General features: G+C 36.0%; 2 protein-coding genes across 2 annotated transcripts in view; one reads left to right on the top strand and one right to left on the bottom strand.

Annotated features, from left to right (window-relative positions):
- The window catches only part of EML5 (echinoderm microtubule associated protein like 5), a 133,789-nt gene extending 130,305 nt beyond the window's left edge, over window positions 1-3,484 (bottom strand). The window contains exons 1-2 of the mRNA XM_009884597.1: window positions 3,282-3,484; window positions 1,121-1,228 (exon numbers count right to left, since the gene is read on the bottom strand). Of these exons, the coding sequence (XP_009882899.1) occupies window positions 1,121-1,228; window positions 3,282-3,484 (311 nt within the window). The remainder of the gene's footprint in view (window positions 1-1,120; window positions 1,229-3,281) is intronic.
- Window positions 3,485-6,496: 3,012 nt separating this feature from the next.
- The window catches only part of TTC8 (tetratricopeptide repeat domain 8), a 36,795-nt gene continuing 18,606 nt past the window's right edge, over window positions 6,497-24,685 (top strand). The window contains exons 1-7 of the mRNA XM_009884585.1: window positions 6,497-6,568; window positions 7,931-7,960; window positions 12,246-12,366; window positions 16,788-16,851; window positions 17,012-17,171; window positions 18,083-18,172; window positions 21,875-21,919. Of these exons, the coding sequence (XP_009882887.1) occupies window positions 6,497-6,568; window positions 7,931-7,960; window positions 12,246-12,366; window positions 16,788-16,851; window positions 17,012-17,171; window positions 18,083-18,172; window positions 21,875-21,919 (582 nt within the window). The remainder of the gene's footprint in view (window positions 6,569-7,930; window positions 7,961-12,245; window positions 12,367-16,787; window positions 16,852-17,011; window positions 17,172-18,082; window positions 18,173-21,874; window positions 21,920-24,685) is intronic.

Below are 24,685 nucleotides of genomic sequence, written 5' to 3'. Positions count from 1 at the left end.
CCCACCCCGTCCGGGGAGGGCTGGGCCGCGCCGTGCTGCGGGAGGAGGAGAAGGAGAATGGCCGGGTAGCGCCTTCGCACCGAGCTCCCTAGGCCTCTCCTGAAACTGGGGGCGGTGGGTGCGGGGCTGGCGGCTCCTCCTCAGGGGCGCCCTGGTTGTCCCCCTCCCGCCCCAGCCCGGCAGGGAGAGGGGAGTAGTGCGACAGGTAGGTTGTGCTGCTGGGATTGAAACCGTGACAGTAGTGGGGGTCCCAGGACTCCCCACAACAAGATTTTTAACTCGCTTGAGGATTTGCAGAGTTAAAGGAAGAAAAGATAGGACTAAAAATCAGGTCTGCCTAAGGATGTTCCTGGTGATTTTACACAGATGTTCAGATGCCACAGGTGCTGTATGGATTAAACCTCATGATGTTAAGAAACACCTGTTTTAGCTCACTTCACATACAAGCATTACTACGGCACAGAGTGTGTTTTCATTCCTCTCTCTTAGCTCTTTGCCAGCTGCAAAGTCTCTGGAAATGTTGGACGTGTGTTGTTCAATGCTTCCATATTTTCCCACTCATCCGTAAAAAGGAAGGATTTGGGAATGTTGTTTTTGAATTAATAGTTGTATGCATGTAAACATTTTTACTGCCATATTTGGAAAACAGTACTTGGATGGACTTTATGTTCATCATAAATACTTTACAGTAAATTAATAATTAGTAAAATTAATTATTAGTAAAATTAATAATTAGTAAAATGTTTTCCAATCTATGATATCAATATGGAAATATAAAGACAACTGCATTTCTACTGGGTGCTGAAGCTCAAGTATAAAATTGTTTTGTTGCACCTGGCAACTCCAAACTTTTGCTGGGCTGTTTCCAGTAGCACTGGGGAACTTGTTGAAGACATCTGCAACTGACAGAAGTGGGGTAAAGAATAATAGAAGGTGTACAAGGCTGGGAAAAATATTTAGGAGGAAAATAACAAAAAAGCGATGAGAGGATGTGGATCCCCTTTCGTTTTCCATCTTTCTTCCAAATATTGATCACACATGCTGCAAACATTTAAGTGTATAAATTAAATTGTTTTCTTAGATAAAGCTACACATTCTCCTTAGAGAACCAGCACCTTACATAGCAGCAATATGAGAGTTTTTCCGACTCCTGTATAAAGTTGGGACAAACACTGGTTCACTTAGTTTAATCTTCGAGATGATCACACCAGCCTGTAAGTTGCATCTTCTATAAGAATAAAAAAGTGAAAACTTTTAATATATTCATGCTTTGAGAAACAGTGGAGGACGGAGTTGTGAATGGTGTCTATACTACATCAAATCACTAGCTCTTAGAAGAGGTCTTATATAAGGTCTCTGAATTTTAAGATTGAGTTTTGTCAGTGTTTTGAAAAGACTTCCAGGTCATAGTTGCCTGCAAAGGACTGGACATTATAAATGCAGCATGTTTGTTTCAGAACTATATTCCTGTTCACAGTTTTAGTGAAAAAGGTACTCTTCAGCAACAGCATATTTTAAACCTACCTGAAAGTATAGGTGGAAGAGAAATGTCTTTGCGTAAAGGCAAAGTTGAAATATGGTTAGTTTGGCTCTTGCCCCATATAATCTTCTTGAGGAATCCTTATGAAGAGCTCTTTTTAAGCACAAATTAATGACTTCTGAAAATATTTAAAAATATCTCTATATATCTATATCTACTTTAGCTTGGAAAATATCAGTCTTCCTCTTTAACATTTTAAAAGTGCATGGAACAATGCAGTTTTCTCTGAATCCTTTTTTTAAAAAGAGATTTCATGGACCAATGTTTGAGTAAAGTACGTCGCAAGTTTGCAGACATCAGCAAGTGGATTTTACTCTATATAAGTACTTTATGTAAATGCAATAACAGTTTAGAGACTTTTTAAAAATAAAATAAATGGTGGTTATTAAGTGGCAATTCAGCATGTTTTTTTTCAGAGGGATCATGTAGTCTACTGTACTTTCATGTGTATAATGTAATGGCTACACAGCTTTCTTCCATCATTCCTCTCACTTAGTCCAGACAAAGAGCATAGCTCCTGACAGGAGAAGATGTAGCATTATTTATACCACCTGTTTATTTTGGTACAGCAGGCTGGGGGAACCAGAATGTTCGTTACATAATTTTCAAGAGTGCAACTTGAACCAAACTCAAACCAACTCAACGTACAAAGTCCTACACTTGAAATCTCTTCAAGTAAAACATTTTCTAATTATCTATTTAAAATATAGCTTTAACATTCATAGCAGACTTAGCATGGAATGGCATTTCACTTCTTCAGTCAACTGCACTCATGATTTTACACTTTCTGTTGTAATCAACACAAAATCTTAATATTTACTTGTTATCTGTCCAAGTAAGCCTGTATTTTATTATTCTGCCTCTCATTTGTAAAGCCTTGCAGGTCTTTTCCCTAGCTATGTTGTTGCACTTTCAGCTCATTACTTTCTGACACTTGCTGCTTTCAGGTACCAATCGGTCACATTTGACCTGCTCGACTTCAGGCATAGAGTAAAGGAAACAGTAACATGCCTCAAGAATGTGTTTTATATGTAGTTGAAACCTTACAAACTATTTTGAACCAACTTAATACAACAGACTGAAAAGACAAATCATGTTTATGTATTGCAGCATGTATACTTTGCATTTAATAGAGCTGTTACTTTTATTAAACCTTTGAAATATACTAAACTCCAAGGCTGAACACTGAGGTAATTAGTAAGTGACATATGTTACTTAATTTTCCTGGCTTGCCTAGCCTAATTCTATTTTACATTATTCAGTATTTAATGATAACGCATCAGTTAAGTTGCTGTAGTTGTAAACACTAGAAAAGTGATCTAAGATGACTTTTTATTTTTAAAGTTAATTAGGGATCCAAGACCATTCTCATACAGATTGTTGATTTCTGAAGTCTGTGTTACTTTTGAAGGTGGCACATTAGTGAAATCAGTAGTTCCTAAGTATTTTGGTCCAACTTTATTTCTGTCGTCTTTGGCCACCTACCAGAAAATGGTGCTGTCTTCCATCTGTGTGAATTACGTTAGTAGTATTTTAGTATGACCTGGAGAAATACCTAAAATTAAGTATGTGTCATTTTTGGTACCAAACCCGATATGTATGGTTTATTATGCTTAAAAAACACATAGCAATTCTTAAACATTTAATGGTCAAACCCTTACTGGGAACATGTCTGCAAATCAGGCCCGAGATATGTCATGTTGGGCACCAGGAAAGCAAACAGACAAATGACAACACTTACGGAAAGTTTGGATTAAGTGAGCTGCTGGGCAGCACAAGGGAGTACTCAACTGCCGCAATCACCGTGCCATCTGTTCTCATCCTTTTGTCCCATATCCTGCTAAGCGTGTGCCTCCCAACCTCTGCAGCCAGAGAAAGAAGGATCTTATAAGAACAGTAGCCTCGGTCACTGTTCAGGGATTCACCGCTTTGAACAGCGTGCATTAGGGTATGATATAAACCAAGCCACAAGACATGGTATCCTTTAAAGAGATGCTCAGGAATGGTTGAGTTAAACTGACTGTTACAGGTCAGAACTTTGTCATGCTCAGGCAACTGGCCTTCTCCCTTCTCAGACGTGTAATGTAACAATAAGTAAGGAAGAGACTAAGTCCATAATCTGAGACTGTTTTCATGCCTGAAAGAGATGACCTTGCTTGTCTGAAAGCCCGTCCATTTTTCCCAGCTGTGAGAGGTCAACCTGCTCCGTTGCATCTGCCACAGTGTCACAAAACTACGGGCAGCTGAAATCAGCTTTCTACAATAGCCTTAGAAGTAGGCATTTTTGCCAGTCAAGCTTTTAAATGTAATAAGAAACTTTCTTGACCGGAACTCCTGATACATCTCTTAATTCACCATCCCCTATACACATAGTTTAGTATTCAGAATATGTTTTCATCACAAGTATAATGATGTTTAAGAAGTTCTCCTTTAAGAACACGGTAAAAGATGATTTGAAGGTCTCAAAAATAAGTTTACTGGTGATCCAATTAATAGTTACACACTTTTAGTACATTTAGAAGCTGTCTTAATTCCTGTAGAACTCTCTTTGAACTCTGTCACCAGATGCGGTAAGCCCTAGAAGGTTTTTAAGGTATGGTGTTGACTTTCTCCAATGGATCATGAATCAGGAATTTTCTTATGCAGCAGTATCAGGTGCTATGCCATTATAAACTTGAATTCTTAAAGAACACGTCAATGAAATCAAAACATATAAAATCAGTTATGTTTTTCTGGAGAGTTCTTAATGAATCAAGTGTGCTGAACATTTTGATAGAATAATAATTAGCTGCTACAAAGTTAGATTTTATGGAAGACTGAAATATTTTTTTCTGTAAAGCGTCCTGTGCATTTCTTCATTTAAGAGTTAGGAATATAAATTTTATTGATGGAATTTACTTCTATGCTGACAATCTTATCTCAGGATAGATAAAAGCTATATTTTCTAAGACTAGCATTTGGACATACAAACACATAAAGCACTGATGTTCAGTTTAATTATTTCCTATTGTAAGCAACCAGGCGTTGTCTTCTATGTTTATAGTAATAGCATGACCTAGAGGAAATACAATCCAGGGCTGTCTCTGTTGATCATCCTGATTAGTTACCTAATCTGATTACTCTTCTTTGTGTTCCATATGTCAGATTCAAGGCAATAACCAGCACCGATGTATGAGGCCTGCTGTAGTTTAACAATACCAAAAAAAATTGCCTAATGTAATTAACAGACATACAGTGGATGTCCTGCCTTTAACTTGATTAATGGTCTGCTATGAGGATTTGCTTTTGTTCGTTCGTCCTTTCTTCTCCTACAGTGAACTGTCAGCTATTATCACTTGCATACTGGTTTTTGTAAAGTCATAATAAAGTTATCACAGATATGTTTATGTACATGGAACTTCATTTGAAAAAGTGTCTTCAGCTGAAATCAGTTATTGGTTCAAGAGACTGTAATTAAGAAGTTTATGCATAAAAATTAGTGATACATACAGGGAAGTCATTGTTCCTGGGTAATGTTTTTTCTGTGTTTCTGCTCTTAATCATTTGACGAGCATTTTCAGAATATACTAATTTTAATATTCTGCATGTGTTAAATCATACTTACCTGAAATTAATTGTAGAATGAAGCTTTATTAGAATATAAGGCATGTAATCTTGGTTCATTCCCTCTTCAAGGCTATAAGCATCAGAAAACTTTTTTTTTATATATTTTTGGTTTTCAAATAAACTGACTTTACACATTAACTTTAATTTTAAAATTCCCTCAGTGGATTTAGAGATCTGGGTTAAACCCTTCCTTCATTGCTTTTACAATCTTATTAATTTCAAAAGAGCTTTATATGTGTAAATGAAGAATAAATTTGACCTTTTGTTTTGAGATACAAGCTTATAGGGCAACGCTATTTGTTAATCCTCTCAAAGAAATCTTTATTTGGAATCTAGTTCCAGTGGATTACTTGCATGAGTAGCAACTGCTGGATCCACCCATGTTAAAATAGATCATATTTTAATGTTAGTTTTTATGGTTCAAGACTTGTGTTTAGTGGGAGGGTTCTTTCACCTGCTTGAGGGTTATTTAAAGTTATTTCTTGTCAAAAACTGAAATGAGATATTAGGATGTATGAACAATGCATACTATCACCTACCATTATGAGAGCACAATGGTTTTAGTAAGTATTATTGGTCAACTCTACTTTTTTCCAAAGTGATGAGGGAGGTAATTTCTGAATTTTTTAGTAATATGAATGCTCCTACGTAAGCAAATTTGTTTTATTTAAAAATTATTTTTTAAACTAACAAACAGTGCCTAAAGTAAGATATACATCTGTAACATCAAGGCATTTTTGAGTTAGTGTTGATATAATATTCCTGACCTTGTCCTCATTGGTTCCTGTAGCACATATGGTATGGAGGATCACCTACTGCTATTAAACCATTTTCTGGTACACCGTATGTGCTGTAACACTGGGACACAGTGGGGTGAATAAAATGCAAGCTGAAATATCTCAATATCCTTTTCTTTATTACTTAGAAAGCTAGAACAGTTTGTTTTTTGGAAGATGAATACTAGAAAGAAAACAACATATTAAAAGAACTTGGATTTCATTTAATCATACATCTGAAATAAAAAGGCAGTTTCAGTGCCTTAGTCAAGAGCCTACATCACAGACAGCTGAGATTAATCCCTCAATTAATGTTTAGTTCCATAGAATACTCGATTTATGTGTTTTGGATTCTAACACCGGTGAACAAGTTTGTGATTCCAAATACGATCCTTAAAAGGCCACAGAAATTCCAGTACACTACAGAAGGAAGATGTGAGAGCATCACCAGTCTTCTAGGTCCCTGCCGTCACGGAATTCATGGAATGAAAATGCTCAAACTGAAAGAAGTAGACCATGTCTCATACTACAGAGGAAAAGAGCAAGCTTGACCGTGCCATTTTCTAGGTGACACATGAGCCAGCAGTGTGGTCTGGCAGCAAAGGAGGCTACCAGCACGTTGGCTGTGCTTCAGCTTGGAGAATACGTTGGTGTGATCTAACAGCAGCCTTTGAACATGTACAAGGAGGTTATCAAGAGGATGGAGACAGCCCCCCTGCAGTGGTGCAGGGAGTGAGAGACAGCGAACGTAAATTGAAGTGAAGGAGGCTTTGGCTTGATACAAGGAAAAACATTTCTCGTACGGACAGTCAGGCAGTTGAACGGGTTGCACAGGGGCACTGTGCCATCTCCATCCTTGGAAGTTTTCAAGACCCAACTGGACAAAGCTCTGAGTGACCTCAACTGACCTTGCTTTGAGCAGGCCTTTGGACAAGAGACCTCCTGAAGTTCCTTTCTAGTCTGAATTACTCTAAGGTTCTATATTCAGTCTAATATAGCTGGCTTAACTGTGATAGATTTACAGAAGGCCAGATATGTAAGAAATTTTCCACTGCCTCTAGAAGCAGAAATGGTCTGACTCGGCAAATGACTGATACTGATTTAGAGAAGGTACCATCCATCTCCCACCTTCCTTGTCTTTCCCCCTAAAGTTAAGTAATAGTTGGGGAGGAAAGATTCCTCCCCAGTCCCTGGACATGAGCAGCAGAAGCCCTGAAGGATAGTTTAAATATTGTATAAACTTGATAATTATACAATAAATGATGATAAACCTACATTTCCTCTTGTTAGTGTTTACTTGCTTTTACCTCATGTTTTCAAGCAGATGCCAATTCCTGCTTTTTGGCTTGTAGTAAACTTCATCTGGTGGTTTTCTTTTTATTTATTGGGTGGTGCAATAAACCATTAGCATGACGTTTATTCCATTTACAGCATTACTGTCTGGAATACAATAAATACATCATCTCCATCATAAAAGTACAAAAAAATTCAATATGTGCAGAAATTTTCTTTTGTGTACTTCAGTGATATCGGTGTGATCACCATCAGCAGCTAATGAAAATGCACAAAGATGGATTTTATTATGTAGACATTCTAAAGCCAATGGCCTAATAGTCTGGTTAACTTTTGAGAGATTTGCTTACATCTTCCAAGTTTTGTGTTGTGTTTTTTTGTTGTTGTTGTTGTTTTTTTTATGTACCACTTTTCAATTTAATAATTCTGTAATGTTAATTTAAGATTTGCCTGACATGATTGGGCAGAAGCAAGAAAGCAAATTGTATCAGAAAAATGTACTTACTGCAAATCTGCTTTCATTGTGTAAAACATTGATTAGCTCCATAATGTGTGTAAGTTGAGATAATGTAATAAAATGGAAATTTGGATAAATGTGTCAGAGAGAAAATGTTTGTGCAAAATGAGGTTGTCACAGAGTATAATTTCATTTTTTTGTTGTTCTTTTTATTGTTTGGCATTTCCATTCCTCAATTTCTGTTTCCTCTCTTTTCAGGAGCCTGATTCTGAATACACCGTGTTTCAGGTAAAATTCTTTTCATAAATACAATTATGAGATACAGTTGTTAGGAAAAATTTCTGATACACTGAATAATGCTTGTTTTGTTGTTAAATCCGTAATGGCATAAATTTGTTTTTCATCATTGGTATGGCGGTATATCTAATAAGGAGTATTTTTAATGGGCACCTTTTATATTTAATAGAAGTTTACTTGTCTCATATATTTCCTATAGGTTTGTTCAGTAGCTCAGTGCCTTCTAAAAGCTAAACTGAATCTATCTTCAACTGAATGACCTTCATCTGCTGATGAGATTAGGAAAAAGCCAATGTGTATGTCACAGGCAGAGCAATGTTTATGCTTTTAGGGATCACTTTCGTGTTTCATTTAATGCGGTGTAATGGTGAGCTGTTATCCTTCCTGCTCCTACAGCTCATTCTCACTGCCTACCTTGTGTAGAGTCTGGTCGTCTTGAAGCTGCGTGATGATGCTTTACATAAGTGACAGAAGACTGAGAGTAATTCATTAGTTTTCACTCTGTCCATGTTAGCACTAGACCACTGCAATGGGAATAATAGTAATGTGCAGGTGGTGGCATCTTTTGGCTATAGCCCACAATGTGAAGAGGTTAAATGCAATGTGAAATTGCATCTTTGAGTACAGCTCAGTAACATATTTTGTAAGACTTTGATTACATTCCAATGAAGTCATGCACGTTATTTGCGTACAAAATAGTTTCAGTGAAATACTGCCAGCTATCTTCTTGACTTTAAAGACTACGCCTCACAAGGTAGTTGTTGCGTTCTGAGGTTTTCATTGCGTATGGAATAAAATTTATGATAATGGAAAGAATTGTTGAAGGACGAAACCTCTTAGAAATGTGCATTACCAGATTCAGGAAATACATTTAGATTTAGATTTTAGATTTTGGTTTTTAATTTGGTTTTTGGACTTTTCAGAAACAAGAGGAAGATATTTGATTCAGTGACAAAACACTTCTCAGGAACTAAGCAAAAAACACTTTGTCACTTTTTGTTCTGGAGTTTAGACTTCTTAAGAAATACTGTATCACATTTCTGTACTTATGGTACTTAAGATATTCCTTCCCTCTTTACTTACTCTTAGTTATTGTAAAGTTCTGATCTGGTTGTGAGTTAAGCAAGCTAAATCTGTTACTATGTTGTGAATATGTGGGTTGTCAGAAATGAGCTGTCCCTTTCTTGTTTCTACTGTTTAAGTGCCCTTTTTATAAAAATGCAAGTCGTCTTCATAAATGCCAGACATGTTGCTTGTCACAAAACAAAATTATTGATCCCACAAATAGAGAGCAGGTAATATAAATGGGATCTGTGGCAACAGTTTGAGTGGACAAACTTGTGCTAAGTTGAGGTATAAGTAATACTGTCACATGGTTACTCAGAAGCATGTGCATTTATTTTTATGGCTTTCTGTGATTGTAAGTGAGCCTTCCTCTCACTGTTGGCAGCGTGGTTTTTCCAGTTTTGTGCTCTTCTTACTCATTTTAATTGAAATTTTTCAGCTGAAGTTCTTGTGCATTAGTTTCAGATTAAACCCTTACAGGTTTTCACTGAGTGAAAAATCTGTGCATTGTACTATCGTAAATTACTAAAACCGTGTACTTTCTTATGAATGGAATTGTTAAATTTTTTCTAGGTAAGTGAAAACTGCAGCATAGAAACTAGACTTTATACAAGGATAAAGTAGCTATGCGAAGTACCAGGACTATTAGTACAAATTCTTTATAGAAAGTCAGCAAAAGTTGAAATTACTGAGCTGTTAAGAAAATCTTTAAACCTTACATGAGTTTTACATCTCATGTGATAAATGACACCTGTACTTTATGGAAAAAAAAATCAAAATTTGTTGGGGAGAGTGTGTTTTAACAGACGTTTACAACTCAGTAGCCATATGTTGTAGTTCTAATAAAGTCCTATGTGACTTTTAATGAATAAGTAGAATTTTTTTTTATGAATGAAAACGGCGTCAGAAATTTCATTTAGTTCTTTTGAAATACTTTTTCCTACATTTCCCTTTGCATTTGTGTGTCAATATACATTCATTTCCCTTTGTATTTGTGTGTCAATATACATTTCTAATTCCTTTTCCCATGCCTTGATTTTTCACATATTCAGCATAACTGTGTACATGCATAGAAATAATACTTTTGTTTCATATGGATCTTGTAACTAGTAGTTAGGAATTTCAAATTGTCTTCTTGTCTCCCAAGATAAAGGTCATCTTTCCATAGTTTAAGTGACAAATTTGACATTTTTCTCTCTCTTGCTGTTTTGATCAGAAGTCCTGTAATAAACATTGCTGCAGGCAATACTCTAATCTACAGACTGATGTTTAATTAAGAGATAATATATGATATTTGAATTTTTTGTTGACTGTGACGCCTCAGACTAGAAGCTTAAGACTGGAAGAGCAGCCCAAGGAATCTATTTTTTATGACAGATATTTGTGCAATAATGACAAAGAGACATGTTGCTTTTAAAAACACATTATCTCATGTTTGTTATTGGAAAAATCGCAAAGATATATTATGTCTATGTTAAGGACTGGCCCCAGTTTCAGCAATTAGTGTAGAGAAGTTGCTACTTTCAGTTCTCAGGAAAATACCATTACTATGGCAGCTTCTCTTATCTCTACTAGGAAATTAGCCTGTGTTTGGCTATAGTGAGAGTTCTAATTTCAGTTTATTCCCAATATAGACATGGTTATGTTGACTTCAGACATACATGTCTTTGAAAAAAGCAGTGTACGTTCAAGGTGTTAAAAATTCAACAAACTAAATACTTCTATAGAATAATGAAAAACACTCAAGGGTGTTGAACATCTAACTGCAAATCTCAATGCTAATTAAAGGTTGTCACCCTACTACGTAAGAAGAAACTAGAAGATAATAAAGCAGATCTGGATTATGTCTGTCTGGCCTAGATTCAAATCATCCTCCTCTGTTCCTTTCTCTTCATACTTGAACAAATGTTTCTGATTGTGGTTGAACTGGCTGGCTAAATCCCTCTGTTACTTCTGCTTGGAAGAAAGCACTTTTAAAAAGGAGAGATAAATATTTCAACAGTTTTAGATATTCTTTGGTTTTGATTGACAGTTATAAAGTTGCGTAGAAATATGAGGGAAGTGTAGAGCAAGGGATGGTCAGAGGCAATATGAGTGAGAAGTGTCCCATTTCTTCAATTATTAAATAAGCCTGAGGTCCAGATCTCCTACCTCTTATTTAAAGAACAAATGGTTCCATGTGTTTGACGTTTAGTTCTATTAAGGTATCATCAGTCTGTTTCTGTTTTGAAATGTCGCTTTAGCAAATATTAAACATGCTTTTTCACCAGACTGCTATGCCCTGTGTCAGAAAAGAAACAAATCTAATTGTTTTGGCAGTGATATTTACTCTGGAAAATTTATGATGATCTGTTCAAGATCTGAAGGAAGATCAGGGATTGGTCTTGTGGCTCCCTTTTGTCATGCCAGCTCTATGAGTACATTACAGGCATATTAAGTTATCCAAGTCATTGGACTTGCACTTATTTTGTTGGTACTTCTGTATGGCTGCCATTGGTTTTTCTTTTCCCCACTGATTTGGTGTCCCTACAGTCTACGCAAAGCTTGTCATGTAGGCTAGAATTATGCTTGCCTTTCCACACTGCTCATATAATCCTCCAAGACATTTAATGTAGTAGTTTGTCAGTTTGCTTCACTAACAAGTAACCCAATAATCTCACAATCTGAGATGCTTAATTTATACATTTATGCATTTTTTACAGCTGATGCTTTGAACAAAGGAATTTTAGACTGCCGTTCTGAAGATTGTTGCTTGTGGATAGTAATTAACTGCTGGTTAAAATATTTTCCTTCTTTCTCTACAGATGCCTGGGAGGGGCATTAGTTAGCATTACAGTGATTTACTTGCCTTCCTCTCCCCTCCCAATTTAAATAAGTTTTCTGTCAGCAGTGGGTTTTGAATGTCACTGGTAGCTGGAAATTTTTTCAAAAGCACAAGATCTGAGTTGCCTGTGACCTAAATTAGTCATAAATTTCATGAGGCATGAAATTCTGTCCTCCAAAGTCAACAGCTATAGCTGTTCCACTCTCAAATTGTTATCTAAAGTCTTGGTCCCCTTTCCGCCTCCATCAGGAAATCGATGGATATACCCAGCTGTTTAAGTTAGTACCTTATTCAAGCTTATTAAATTTGTGAAATGGAAAAATTGCTGATTAGATTATTTACTTGGTGTCTTGAAGATATTTTACTTTTTACTTTATGCTTATTCAGGCTGCCTGGAGCCTGAAAACACGAGCTTTGACAGAAATGGTGTATGTGGATGAAATCGATATGGATCAAGAAGGAATCGCAGAGATGATGCTAGATGAAAATGCCATTGCTCAAGTCGCACGTAAGAACAACTTTCACTTAAATACGTTAAAGCAACAAGAGCTTTTTTAGTCAGGATTGTCATCCAGCATAAAATAGTACATGCTGAGGTGATCTGATATGGCTTTTAGCTATTGCTACAAGAAGAGTTTTAGGTTGTTTTATGGTTGCATGGTGATATTGAGATACACCGCATGATCTTGATGTGGTGCTTAGGCCTGTCAGACGGGGATTCAGACAAATAGTGTTTTGTCAGCTTTTCCTCTATATCTTTGTACTCACTAGCTTTTTTTCCATCAGTGCATTGATTTCTTTTACTCCTTTCTGGCTGCTTTAGGCACTGTGGGAAACTAGAGAAAAATATATGCCCTTGATGTACTGTGAATCTCATCCATATGCCTGTACTGTAGGCAACAGTCCAGCCAGATCTGACATCAGGTTTTTGTATCATTTCCCATAAACATTTTCTGAACTGATTTTCTCTCTTCTGCTTTTCTCTACTTTTTCCTCTCTTCCTTCCCAGGGCAGTTTTACATCACTGTCATTTTTTCTTGTATGCAGCTCTTTTCAGCTTCGTCAGTTCCCTTCTAAGTGGGCAGTAATTAGTAATCTTCCACTACTTTTTGGCATTATTTCTATTTTTCTCTGTTTCTTTAGTACAATCCACGTGGGCATTTTTATGCATCTTATTAGATGTGGCTCTCAACAACCTACTGTGTAAAGGAATTCAAGGGAAGAACTGGACATATGCCAGAATTAATACTTGAAGCATTAACAGCTTTTCTCATCTGGATAGAAGTAGGCAATTGCATATCTATCTGATTACATTTTTAAAAATTGTCATTACGTGCTTGGTCACATACAAACAGTCAAGCAGTACTCAAGTTGTGTTTATACATTATGATAATCTAATTACATGTGTCTGTCTTCATATAATTGAGACTTTTATTTGATTTTACACCCCCTGCAGTAGAGACCGTCTGCTAAAAAAAATCACTTGATGAATATTATTGAGAAATAAGGCATTCTGGAAAAATACATTCATACTATTTTTAAACTGAAAAAGGTGACTTTCTGGATAGCATGTCACAGATTTCAAAGCCAAAGAAAATCATTATGATAGTGCAGCTCCTGAATCACTGAGATAAGACTTTGCTATTTGTGCTTCAAATCCACTAGATGTGCCTGAGCTAGTATATAGTTTTTCAGAAAGTTTAAGAACTTTCCAGAGAGAAAGAACCCTCTGCAGTCTTTGTAAATTATTACATTTGCTAGCTTTTATCAGTGTGTGCCATATCTTCAGTGGGAATTATCAACTATAGCTCCAGCTATTGCTTCTTTGTGTACATTTTATGCCTGATATGAAGTCTTTATTTTCAAAAGTATATTTCCAAAGTAAATAGTTTAAAATCTCATTAAGTCATCCAGTGATCTTTTATTTGATAAGGTAAACAATCTTCTCATTCGGAGGTACACCTTTTAATTTTTGAGTTGAGTCTTGAAATTCTTCTTAACCCTCTCCAATTTGCATGCTTTTTCAGTTGTAGTCACCAAACCAGGCAACAGTCCACTGACACATAGAAAATACATTTTTCTTCTACAGCTTGATTTTACTTTCTTTATACATCTACAGTGTTTTTCTGTTACACTTTTATATAAAAGGTAAGCACAGATATCACTAGGGAGGATGCAAAGAGGACAGAGCCAGTCTTTGCAGTGGTGCCCCGTGACAGAACCCGAGGCAGTGGGTGCAAACTGAAACACAGGAGGCTCTGTCTGAACATCAGGAAACACTTTTTTTACTTTGAGGGTGACTGAGCACTGGCACAGGTTCAGGGAGGTTGTGGAGTCTCCCTCCTTAGAGATATTCAAAAACCGTCTAGACGGGGTCCTGGGCAACTGTCTTTAGGTGAACCTGTTTGAGCCTGGTTGGACCAGCTGATCTCCAGAGGTCTGTTCCAACCTCAACCATTCTGTGATTCTGTGATCACCTCCCCATTTACTTGTGATTTAATAAAAATGGGTGCTTGCTGACTGTGGGATTTTTCTTTTGCTGTTAAAGTGTGTTAACCATAGTTGGTCTTGACTCAGGGTCTTTTACTGCGGCAAATCTTCCAGGATATCTTCCCCCACTATAATTATAGCTTACAAACTTAAAAATGTGTAGTCATACCTCAGGTATTACAACTGGTATTGTCTTTACTTCACTTACTAAGCAGTTCAAATCCTTTTGCATCAGTTACATGTCCATTTCAATTTTGCATCTGTCCTTACCTCAGTTTCCATATTGAACTGTCTTAATAATGATTTTGCTCTCAGTCTTGCATTATTAAATAATTGCTAAATTGTATAGGGCCCACTGGAAACAAGTACTTTTCTGTGGTTCCTCTTCACACATATATAATGAAACCTGTCTTCCACCAGTTTTTAAACTTTTGTAATTTTGCTGTGTTAATTTTGCATCAGTCTTGTTTATTACTAAAAATGTCCTGTAGCATAATTTTACAGAAAATTCCCACTATGTTACCTTCAAACTGTTAACACCATCAATTTTGTCAGCTAAGGTTGTAATCTTGTTTAAAAGTATTACCTTGACAACATATTTTTCAGAAATTCATACTAATTAGCCTTATGGATAATCACTGCTATTTCATTAACTGGGGCATTAAAGGAGTCATCTGAAGGCTTCACTAACTGCTGAAATTACGCTCTAAATTCTGCTGCTGTTAGTGGCCACATGCACTGCTGTGGCCTCTTGATCTCTATTCATTGCTAGTTCAGTTGTGATTCTCAAAGTTAGGACTGACTTACCTGGGGTGAAATTAAGGGAATTAAATCCTGTAAGCGTTCTCCCAGTACACCAAAAGCACAAAACAACTGTAGTTATAAAAAAACATGTCTGGAAAAGGGAATTTAGTGCCCTACCTTTTTATATTATTGCAATAGTTAAAAAAAGGCTCAGAAAATGGAATACTAGTTCATTGTCTGTTCGGTTGAAAACTTGAAGGCCACTTTCTTCATTTCTCAGAATAGTGCCCTAGTTATCATGTTAGAAAATCTGCTGGGTGGACTGTCCAAGATTCACAGGACTATCAAGAGCAAGTAAGCAGGAGAAGTCCTGAATGTGGCCGACCAGAAGAGAGAGAATCCTGAGTTTTGATCCTTATTTTAACATCACTTACATATTTAGTTGGTTTTACGAACGAGATCATGATTAATACCTTTTTTGTATTATTTAACTTTAAATACAACTGTAGCCAGGTGGCTACTGTAATATTGGAGTCAGAGTTGCTTGGTATCAGCATGGATTAAAAAAGGTAGAAGGTATTTAGATTGAGTTAGAAGTTATTGATTTGGACAAGTCTACTAAACTTGCTTAATCAATGGACTGGTAGCATCTCAGAGGTACTTACAGCTTGAGATCAGAAGAGAGAGAGGACTGAAAAAGGGCAAACTTGGGGTTTATCTGGGGAAGAAAAAGAAGGAAGGAAGCTATCTACCTATCAGTTTAACTTCAGTTCTTGGAAACGTTTCGAATAAAAGCAGTTCTTAAGTATCTAGAAAGTAAGTAGATAAGTAACAGTGATTTGTCAAGAACTAGCTGTGTCAACCTAAATCTCATTTCTTTGTGTACATGGGAACAAGCAGTGAACAGACCAGAAAGTATAGATGTCATCTTGCTTTTAACCAAGTTTTTAAACTGTTTCTTAGACATTCACTTAGGAGGTTAGAAAAACTGATTATAATCAAATGTCAGTGAAGGTGATGGAAAATCCATATGCAGGAACTAGTAATTCTTAATGATCCACTGTCAAAACAGAAATATGTGAAAAGGGGGGCCCTTCAGCTGTTCACCTGAGCTCAAGACAATTTGGTATTTTCATCGATGACCTTTGGATATGGATAAGTTTGAACTTTACTGTGCCCTAAATGGTGGGTGGGGGTCCAACATGGGTCTAATGACATGAGATACCATTCTCCATCTGCCCTGTAGCTGAAAGTTTTGGTTAACTTACTCAAGTCTGGGTGCTATTTTAGTCCCAGATAGAAAATACACCATTTCAAATTAGCACGATCTTGTTCCAGTAACCTTTCTTACTGCAATGCTATCTGTTGCTCCTGAGATGTTGTTGAGAATTGTTGTGGTTTAACTAACTCCGGTAGACAGCTAAGCCCCCCACAGCTGCTCGCTCACTCCCTACCGAATGGGAAGGGTAAAAGTGAGAAAACCACGTTTGTTGTGGCAGGTTTCTTGCAATAATCTGACAATTTATCTGTAGTACAGTGCAATATTTGTTTTTTTGTCTTCTTTGTTTAGTGCTACGTCCCCTCAGTTTGAACAAAGAAATTTCCAATTTATTGTAAGACACAGTAATTCTTTAAAGTCCCCTGGACAAAGTTGTAGTATCTCAATGTGAAGTGAGAAATGTTCTTATTTTATAGGACCAGGAACATCTTTGAAACTCCCTGGAACCAGCCAAGGTGGAGGCCCTAGCCCAGCTGTTAGGTATGTGATTTTTTTTTTTTTTTTTTTTCAAATGTGACTAGTTTCAAATGAGAAAATCCTAAGTTTACCTTCTGAAAATTAAATGCTTCAGATATAAGTGTTTAAATTCTCTATCAATAAATACCGCTCAACATAAGGATAATGTGCTTAACATCTTCAGGCCAGTAACTCAATCAGGAAGACCTATTACAGGATTTGTGAGACCCAGCACGCAAAGTGGACGGCCAAGTACTATGGAACAGGCTATAAAAACACCTCGAACAGCTCTCACAGCTCGTCCAATTACTAGTGCTTCTGGGGGATATGTCCGGCTAGGAACGGTAAGTTGTTTGACTCTGTTCTCACAACGATGGCTTGTGTGGTCATAGTATCTGGTACAGTGACGTTGTAGTTGACTTAAAAGCTGCATCTAAACTCCAGTTTGAAGGAGGTGAGTATTTTTAATTTTTTTGTTCAGATTGTTTTCAAAGTAGAGTTTGAAAATGTCACTTGTTAGTTTGCTGGTCTGTTTATATAAAAAATGTACATGAATTCACAAATTCACAAAAATTCACCTAAATTCCAAATTCAGAAGTTCTATGAGACTCATTTTTATTCACTGAAGGCAATGAAAAGACTATGACATGATTTCACCATAAGTACGTGGAGACCTTCTCCAGGTTTTTCAGGTTACTACAAAACAATTACTAATCTCTCAGTGTCTGTCACTTCAGAAGATAAGGAAAATAAACTATGCTAGTTTTATCGAGTTTTATTGGCAAAATTAATAAGCTGCAGCTGGCACAAATATGTAATACAGATTAACATCACATTAATGGCAAAATGTGTTACCTTTTCACTGTCCTCACTATCGCAGGTATGAACTGATCTTTCCAATTCTTTCTTGAAGATTTTTTTGTTATGTATCCCAACTACCTTCAGTCCATCTAACCGTTAGTCTAAGCTATATGCTTAGGTACATTATGGAAATACTGGAGAGAGGGAAGAAAAAAGTAGTTGCAGAAGGTAATTCAAGCAACCCCTTTCAGGGACTGTATGGGAGTAGGGCAAGTTCCTGACTTTCAGAAAAGGTGAAATTCGGTAAGAAGAGTCTGTACTGCACAGTAGAGCAGTTCATCTACAAATGCTTTGTTTGGTTGTGGGGTTTTTTTTCTATGCTATTAGTATTTTGAAATTTTTCAGGAAAAGAGTAGGGGATCTTCCCACTTAAAAACTTCTTTTTCCCCTTCAGGCTTCAATGCTAACAAATCCAGATGGCCCTTTCATAAATCTGTCTCGACTGAATTTAGCAAAATATGCTCAAAAACCCAAACTGGCAAAGGTATGTAACTATTTTGGTTAATGTTGTTATATCTTTTTCTTATTTTCTGGCGTCATTCTAATGTAACTGTACGTGGGGTTGGGGATACAAACAATGATGAACTGGGTTGTAAATGTAAAGTTCAGAAAAATAGTGGGTTACTTATCCTTTGACAGTGGTTGCCAGACTTGAAATTGAAAATATGTCTGAAGAGGTTATGTTGAAAGTATAACCTATGAAAAACATTTGTATAGAATAAAATACTCTAATGGTAAATAACTTTGAACTGTGCATATAGGAGTGATGAAGGGCAACCAAACAAAAAAGCCAGGCAGAAAAAAAACAGCAGAACTCTCCTTAGTGTCCAGAAATGCGGTTCTGTGTACAAATGGATGGGAATCCTGGCCTAAAAATGTTCAAATTTTTCCCTTTGGTTTTATGGCATGAGTTAACACTTTTTATATAAAAGGATTTCATCTTTTTGTTCAGAATTCTTCTTCGTTTTAACTTAAGATCTTATGATTCACAGCCATTGAAATCAAGACTGTCTTCCAATAAAACTGCTTTATCCAGGTTATCTTCCCAACTTATGGGTTTCAGCTCTGAGTGGAAGGGACCTTAAAGTTGTGTAATGATTTATCGTCTGTGACCTTTCAGTCCAACAGACCCAACACAACCAGTTAGTTGTATAGATGAAGATGTTTTCTGTGCATACTTTGTTGTCAAAAAAACAACTCTTGGGCTAAGACCAACAACTCGTTTTGCACAAAGTGTCGAACAGTAAGAGACAGGCTCTCAGGAGCTGTATTTGGCTAGCAAGCTAGAGTTGAAAGAACCTGCACAGATTCGGTCTATTTTGAGAAATGTAGTGGTGAACACTGCTAGAAGACTAGCAGTACCTAATGATCTGCCTGGGAGAAATTAGCTTCTCCAGTCCAAAACTCGAGTTAATAATTTTTCATAAACGATTAGCAAATTCCTTTGCTTTTTAAAACCTGATCTAGACTGATGTAGGGCATTGCTTTTCAATGTGGTTTTCAAAGGAAATAAATTCTGGGTGATTGTTCTTCAATTCTCAATCTTCAATCTTATGTTCTTAACCCTCTCCTTACATCTCTGTCCCTTGGCCCCTTAACCAAACTAGGAAGAAGAACAAATATCAAATATAGTAAATTCTGGTCTGGCAAGATAATGAAAGAATTCCAAACTATCATCTGAGGGCAGTTACGTGTCAGTTCTTTATCAGTTCTGAAAAAAATGCAAGCCTTTTGTCCAATTATGTCCTTGCCGACAATCAGACAGCACACACATTATTCTAAATCCATCACAGTCTGTAAAATCGGGAAAATGTTAAGAAACCTGAGAAGGATTAAGAAAATCAAAACACACCCATAAGAAACTAGGCTTAGTTCTTCTCCTTGAAGACAGCTAGCTTTTAATTGTGTTTGGTTAGCTTTCAGATGAAATATTTATTCTCTGCAACAGCTCTCAGGAATGAGAAATGTATATATTTTTAACTTCTTTTTTTTTAATTAGCATTTTCTGGGACAATGGGGTAGCTCTGTCTTCCTTCAGTTTCATATGAAAAGAGGCTTAAGCCAAAAAATGTAAAGCAGCAGTGATAGAAACATCCATAGGCAGCAAGTGTACTTGTCAGTATTATGAAGTTAATACATTATGACATTAACATTTCACACAGAATGTAAGATGTAAGTTTAAATTTGGAGCTACACAGAGTTACAACTTTTTTTTATATGAGACAGCATTAAGGCTAAAGCCAAACAAAGCAGGAGGTGAGACTGCAGACTGCACTCTGTATTAAGAATCATTGATTAAAGTTTTAAAACTCTTTGAGCTCTCACTTCTTCCAAGTGCAAAAAGAAGATAAAACTTGCAACTATCAAATTCACATAATTAGCCTGTGTTGGTATATACTCCTCCTACATACTTCCTTATGTGTTTGCAAAGTATACTCGTCACATGTCTTTTTAAGTTACATTATCTATCTTTTCATTGGACAATTAGGTTTTCTGATGTTTTGAAGTATAGAGGAACGTGGCTTCTCTCTGACTACCATCAGCCATGTTAAGCACTATCACAGGAAACTGCACATAGACATACAATATCGCCTGTCGCCAGAGAGAGCCTCTGGTAAATCTCAGTTAGCCACTGATTTATGACATGAATCAGGAAGTTTTATTTTTTTTAGCTTTTGGATTTTTAATAGAGTTGTTAAGATAGCTCTAGATATTTTTATTCAAGTGAATGTTCAGTCATTTAAATCCTTTTGAAGGTCAGGGACTATAGATAACAGCAGTAAATTTCTCATGCCAGCCATGCAAGAAAACGTTTTTTTTATCACTTTAGATTTACTCACTTTTACTGAATGCCTCCCTATTATTGAACTAGAGGAGATGTTCTGCTTCTTCTTTGTTTTCTATTCTTTTGTCATCCACCTGTTCTAACCTCCCTATAAATGTGTTTTTATTTAGAATTCTTTAATGTCTTTTAATCATTTGTTCAGAGTCTTCTCTGACCAAAAGTAGTAGAAAAGTAGGTTGTGGTTTACTTTCCTCACCAGACATGACAATTCATTAGTAATCCTTTAGTTTCCTTAAGGTAAATCTTTTTAAGAATTTTGTCTAAGAAAAGCTGGCAGACGAGTCATGGAAGCCCTTAGAAGACTGTTGTCTCATTCTTGATTTCTTTCCTCATGGGGCTATATTTTCTTTTAGTTTTTTATAATGAATAATAAGAATTTAGAAAAACGTTCTGGCAGTTAAGACCTGGGATTTGGATGCAGAAAAAGATCAAGGTTCAACTTAAATGGACTTTGTGTTACTAGCACCCCTACTACGTTTCTGGGAACAGAGGCTTCTAGTCTCCATTTAGTTATCTAGTATCTTTCAGCACAATTTTATTCACTTAAAATGTCCCTCCCATTAACTGTTATATACTCTTCTATATTCTAGTGCAGAACAGCTACAAGGTAGTATGACTTGCTTAGCTTTATACAGGAGTAAATAAAGATGCAGCTATATTGCCATGCAATTGTTGTGGGCTTATGAGCAGCTACCACAGCACAGCTGATGTATGCTCTTTAAGCTTTGGTATGATGATTGTGTCTTAGAGTTTCAGAAGCACAATATTGTTACCATTTATCATTTACAAATAAAAAGGGTTTTCCTTTACATATCCCAAAATTATGTAGGGTTTAGAATTTTTTTTCCCTAAGGCAAAATTTGCTCACCTTACATCCTTAATAAATCTATGTTTAATTTAAATAGCTTTTGCAATACATAAGCACCTAACTATACATTGCAAACAGTCTTTGTTAGATCAGTTGTTGATTTTACAGTTAAAAAGTCATGAAAATGGTACCTGGTTTTCAAATCTATATTCACTTTCAAATTATAGCTGCCACTTTGTTGTTTTTTTTTTAAAGTGACTTTGAGGACCAAAGATAAGAGACAATTCTACTAATCTCTTGCAACAAATTAGGAATAAAAATGCTTTCCTCTAATGACAATGTAGCACATCTATAGTTTTTGTCTATTCAAGTCTTAGTTAAATGTAAATGTCAGCAATTGTGGTGTGTGAATGTGATTGCTTTCACAAAGAATTAATTTCTGCCTAACATAATAAAGATTCTGTATTCATGTTAAATAATATTATCAATTTTCATCTTCAAATATGACAAGGTTTTAAATATTCTTCTGACAGGCATTGTTCGAATATATTTTTCACCATGAAAATGATGTAAAAAATGTGAGTAATTCATATGTTCCATTTTCAGTTATTTATTAAGTATCGTTCAGTTATTTCTGTCAGTATTCTGCTAAACTAAGGCTCCAGGTAGTATATCGTATCTGAGTACAAAAGTGAAACATTAAAAGTTGTTTAAGAGAGAGAAATCCTTTCTTACAGGGGTGATAATCAGGGATGATCATTTGCAAATACCAAGATATGGATTCCTTTTTTTTTTTTTTTTTTTTTTTTGAGAAGCAAAGCATTCTAATGCTTAAAACTAGCTCTCTCATCTGTCAACATGATAAGATCCCTGTATCTAATGATTTCATTTTAACAGAATGTACTGGAGCCTGAGCAGTAGCTGAAACTACATGTCAGGTAGCTGAACTGCCTAGAAAGTTCAGAATTCCTGAGGCTTGAGTGTAAGCAATAAGTTACGGAAGACTGTCTGTTAACAGAAGAAGATGAAAATATCTGACAAAATAGTGATTAAATTGAACATCATTTGACTTCTTTAACTACTGAGATGATTGTTTATTCATTTGGGTGAATAGGAAGGAAATGTATTTGGTGAAAGTGCGGAAAAAGAAGATATCAATAGGACTTTGGACACTTTTTCTAGGAATTTAATGCTGTAGTGCTGAGGTGTTTTGTGGTCTCAAGAGAAAGATTATATTGTCCATATGATTGTCTGTAATATTTATTTTCCAAAAGTTTTCCTAATTATACTGGTTCCCTCTTACCCTGTCAAAATTTTTCTTAATGTAGTTCTTCATATGTTGCTGCACTGAATGGCTAAGATCAAGTTTTTGGGTACATACTGTTTAAACTTTTAGAAACAGATAAAGGTTTCAGAACTTTTTAGGCAGTTCACCCAGGGAAGTAATCCATGTATTCAATGAATAAAGTGTCAAAATATTTCATTACTGTGTTAGATATATGCACCCAGTTGAAATGGAATCAAAATTTCTGCTTGAAGTTTGTTTGGAAGAACTGTTTGTGTCAATAATGCATAGCTGACTGAACAGTTACTGAATTTTCTGCAATACTACTAACTGGTATGTAGTTAAATCTGAAGTTAAACTCTCCAGTTATTCAATAACACACACAAAAAAATATTCTGTTGTTGTTGACATAGATCAGAACCATTTCCAAATGTGAAGCTTTTTAATCTAGTATCAAATGATTATAGTTGTACACTGTCAATTTATTGCATAGCATTCTTTTAAGAGGATTGAATTATGGTGCACTATTAATCCAAAATATGGTTGAAACAGTAAGTGCAAGTGTCAGAGAGAAATAGAAATTAAAATATACATATTCTGATACTGAATGTGAAGAAAGTGCCTAGGTTTTATGCCACTAATAATTAAAATTTATGTTGTTTGTTACTGAGAATGCTGTTCACTAAGTATAAAATAGTGATACTTGATAAGATGCCACATGTGCCTGTGACCTACACTTTAAGGACGTGCAAGATCTTCTAGGCTAGACAGATAATTTCAAATAATGCAAGGAGTTTTCCAAGTACTCCAGAAAAAAATTGTAAGATGTTTTTACTCTGTGCCGCATGTGTCTTGACATCCTTTCTGAGAAGCCCAGATCACTGTCTTGCAGGGAAAGTTTTGCCTGTGTATTTTATGCACCCTAGCCAGTTGAATAAATATCCATAAGCAAAGAAGTGTCAGCGTAGTCACCACAGTTTATTGTGTAATGAGAGGGAGATCAACATGTTTGGTTAATGATAGCATCTTGTAGGAAAAAAAATTGTCACACGTCACAGTACGAGGTGCCTTTGTAATGTAATATGTATCTCTGAAGAGGTTCTTTTTTTTATGTTTTCAGTTTGCTTTCTCTAGTTTGCTTTCGTTCCTCTTTTCTTCCATGCTTTCTACGCCATTTTCAATGTAATTCTATTCTTCAAACTGTCCTCCCTTCCTTTTGAACCTCATCTGCATTATTTTTTTCTTAAACAAAAAAAGAAGTACTTTAACTTCTGATTAAACTTGACTGTGTCACTGTTTATTCACCTCTCCTACCAATGGCATTTCACTAATTAATTTTGGTGCTTCTCTGAAAAGAATTTGGTAGCTTGGGATTCCACAGAGAAACAGAACATACGTTAACTTTAAAAGTTGATCTGGGTCTTGCTTGATCACCCATTAGAACATTCAGTGACATCTCTTGCATCTTTGTATTACTTGTTACTGTGTCATGTTGCACATTCTTAAAAAAAAAAAAAAAAGACGAAAAACACAGCACTTTTCTGCATGAGATGAAATGAAAGAGCTTGGACAGCTTGGAAGCTTGGGAAAGCTTGTGTTTGTTACTGTATAGACTGAAAAGCCTCTACGTGTGGACTTTTGTGCATGGGTAGAATTAGAACACCAGTTCCTGCAGTTTTGCAAATAAAACACAGAAGTAGTAGTGACGATATCCTTCCTTTGTCACTGTGCTGATGTGGAACAGTCTGTACTGTTCTCAACTGCATTATTATTTAAGAAGCAAAGGCAGTTTTATTATTTATCTTCTGTTTAGTATTCAGCTAGTACATAGAAAGGAAAAAAAAAAAAAGCCTCAGCAATTTCAGTTGAGAAATATCATTCATCAGTGTGCATTCAGCTGGACAAGTAATGCTAGGATCTTGGTTCAAATTAAAAGTAAATACACCTGTAATCTATCAATTATCAGAAACGTGGGGATGCAAGAAGAAGAGAGAAGCACTGAGCTTTTTCAGCACTTGAAAATGTATTCAAAAGTCTTTCATCTTATTTAATGAAAAAT

Source organism: Charadrius vociferus, unplaced genomic scaffold (genome assembly GCF_000708025.1).
Source record: "Charadrius vociferus isolate BGI_N301 unplaced genomic scaffold, ASM70802v2 scaffold300, whole genome shotgun sequence".
Classification (NCBI taxonomy): Eukaryota; Metazoa; Chordata; class Aves; order Charadriiformes; family Charadriidae; genus Charadrius; species Charadrius vociferus.
Note: the sequence above shows the minus strand (reverse complement) of the source record. Positions and strands in the feature narration are given on the sequence as shown.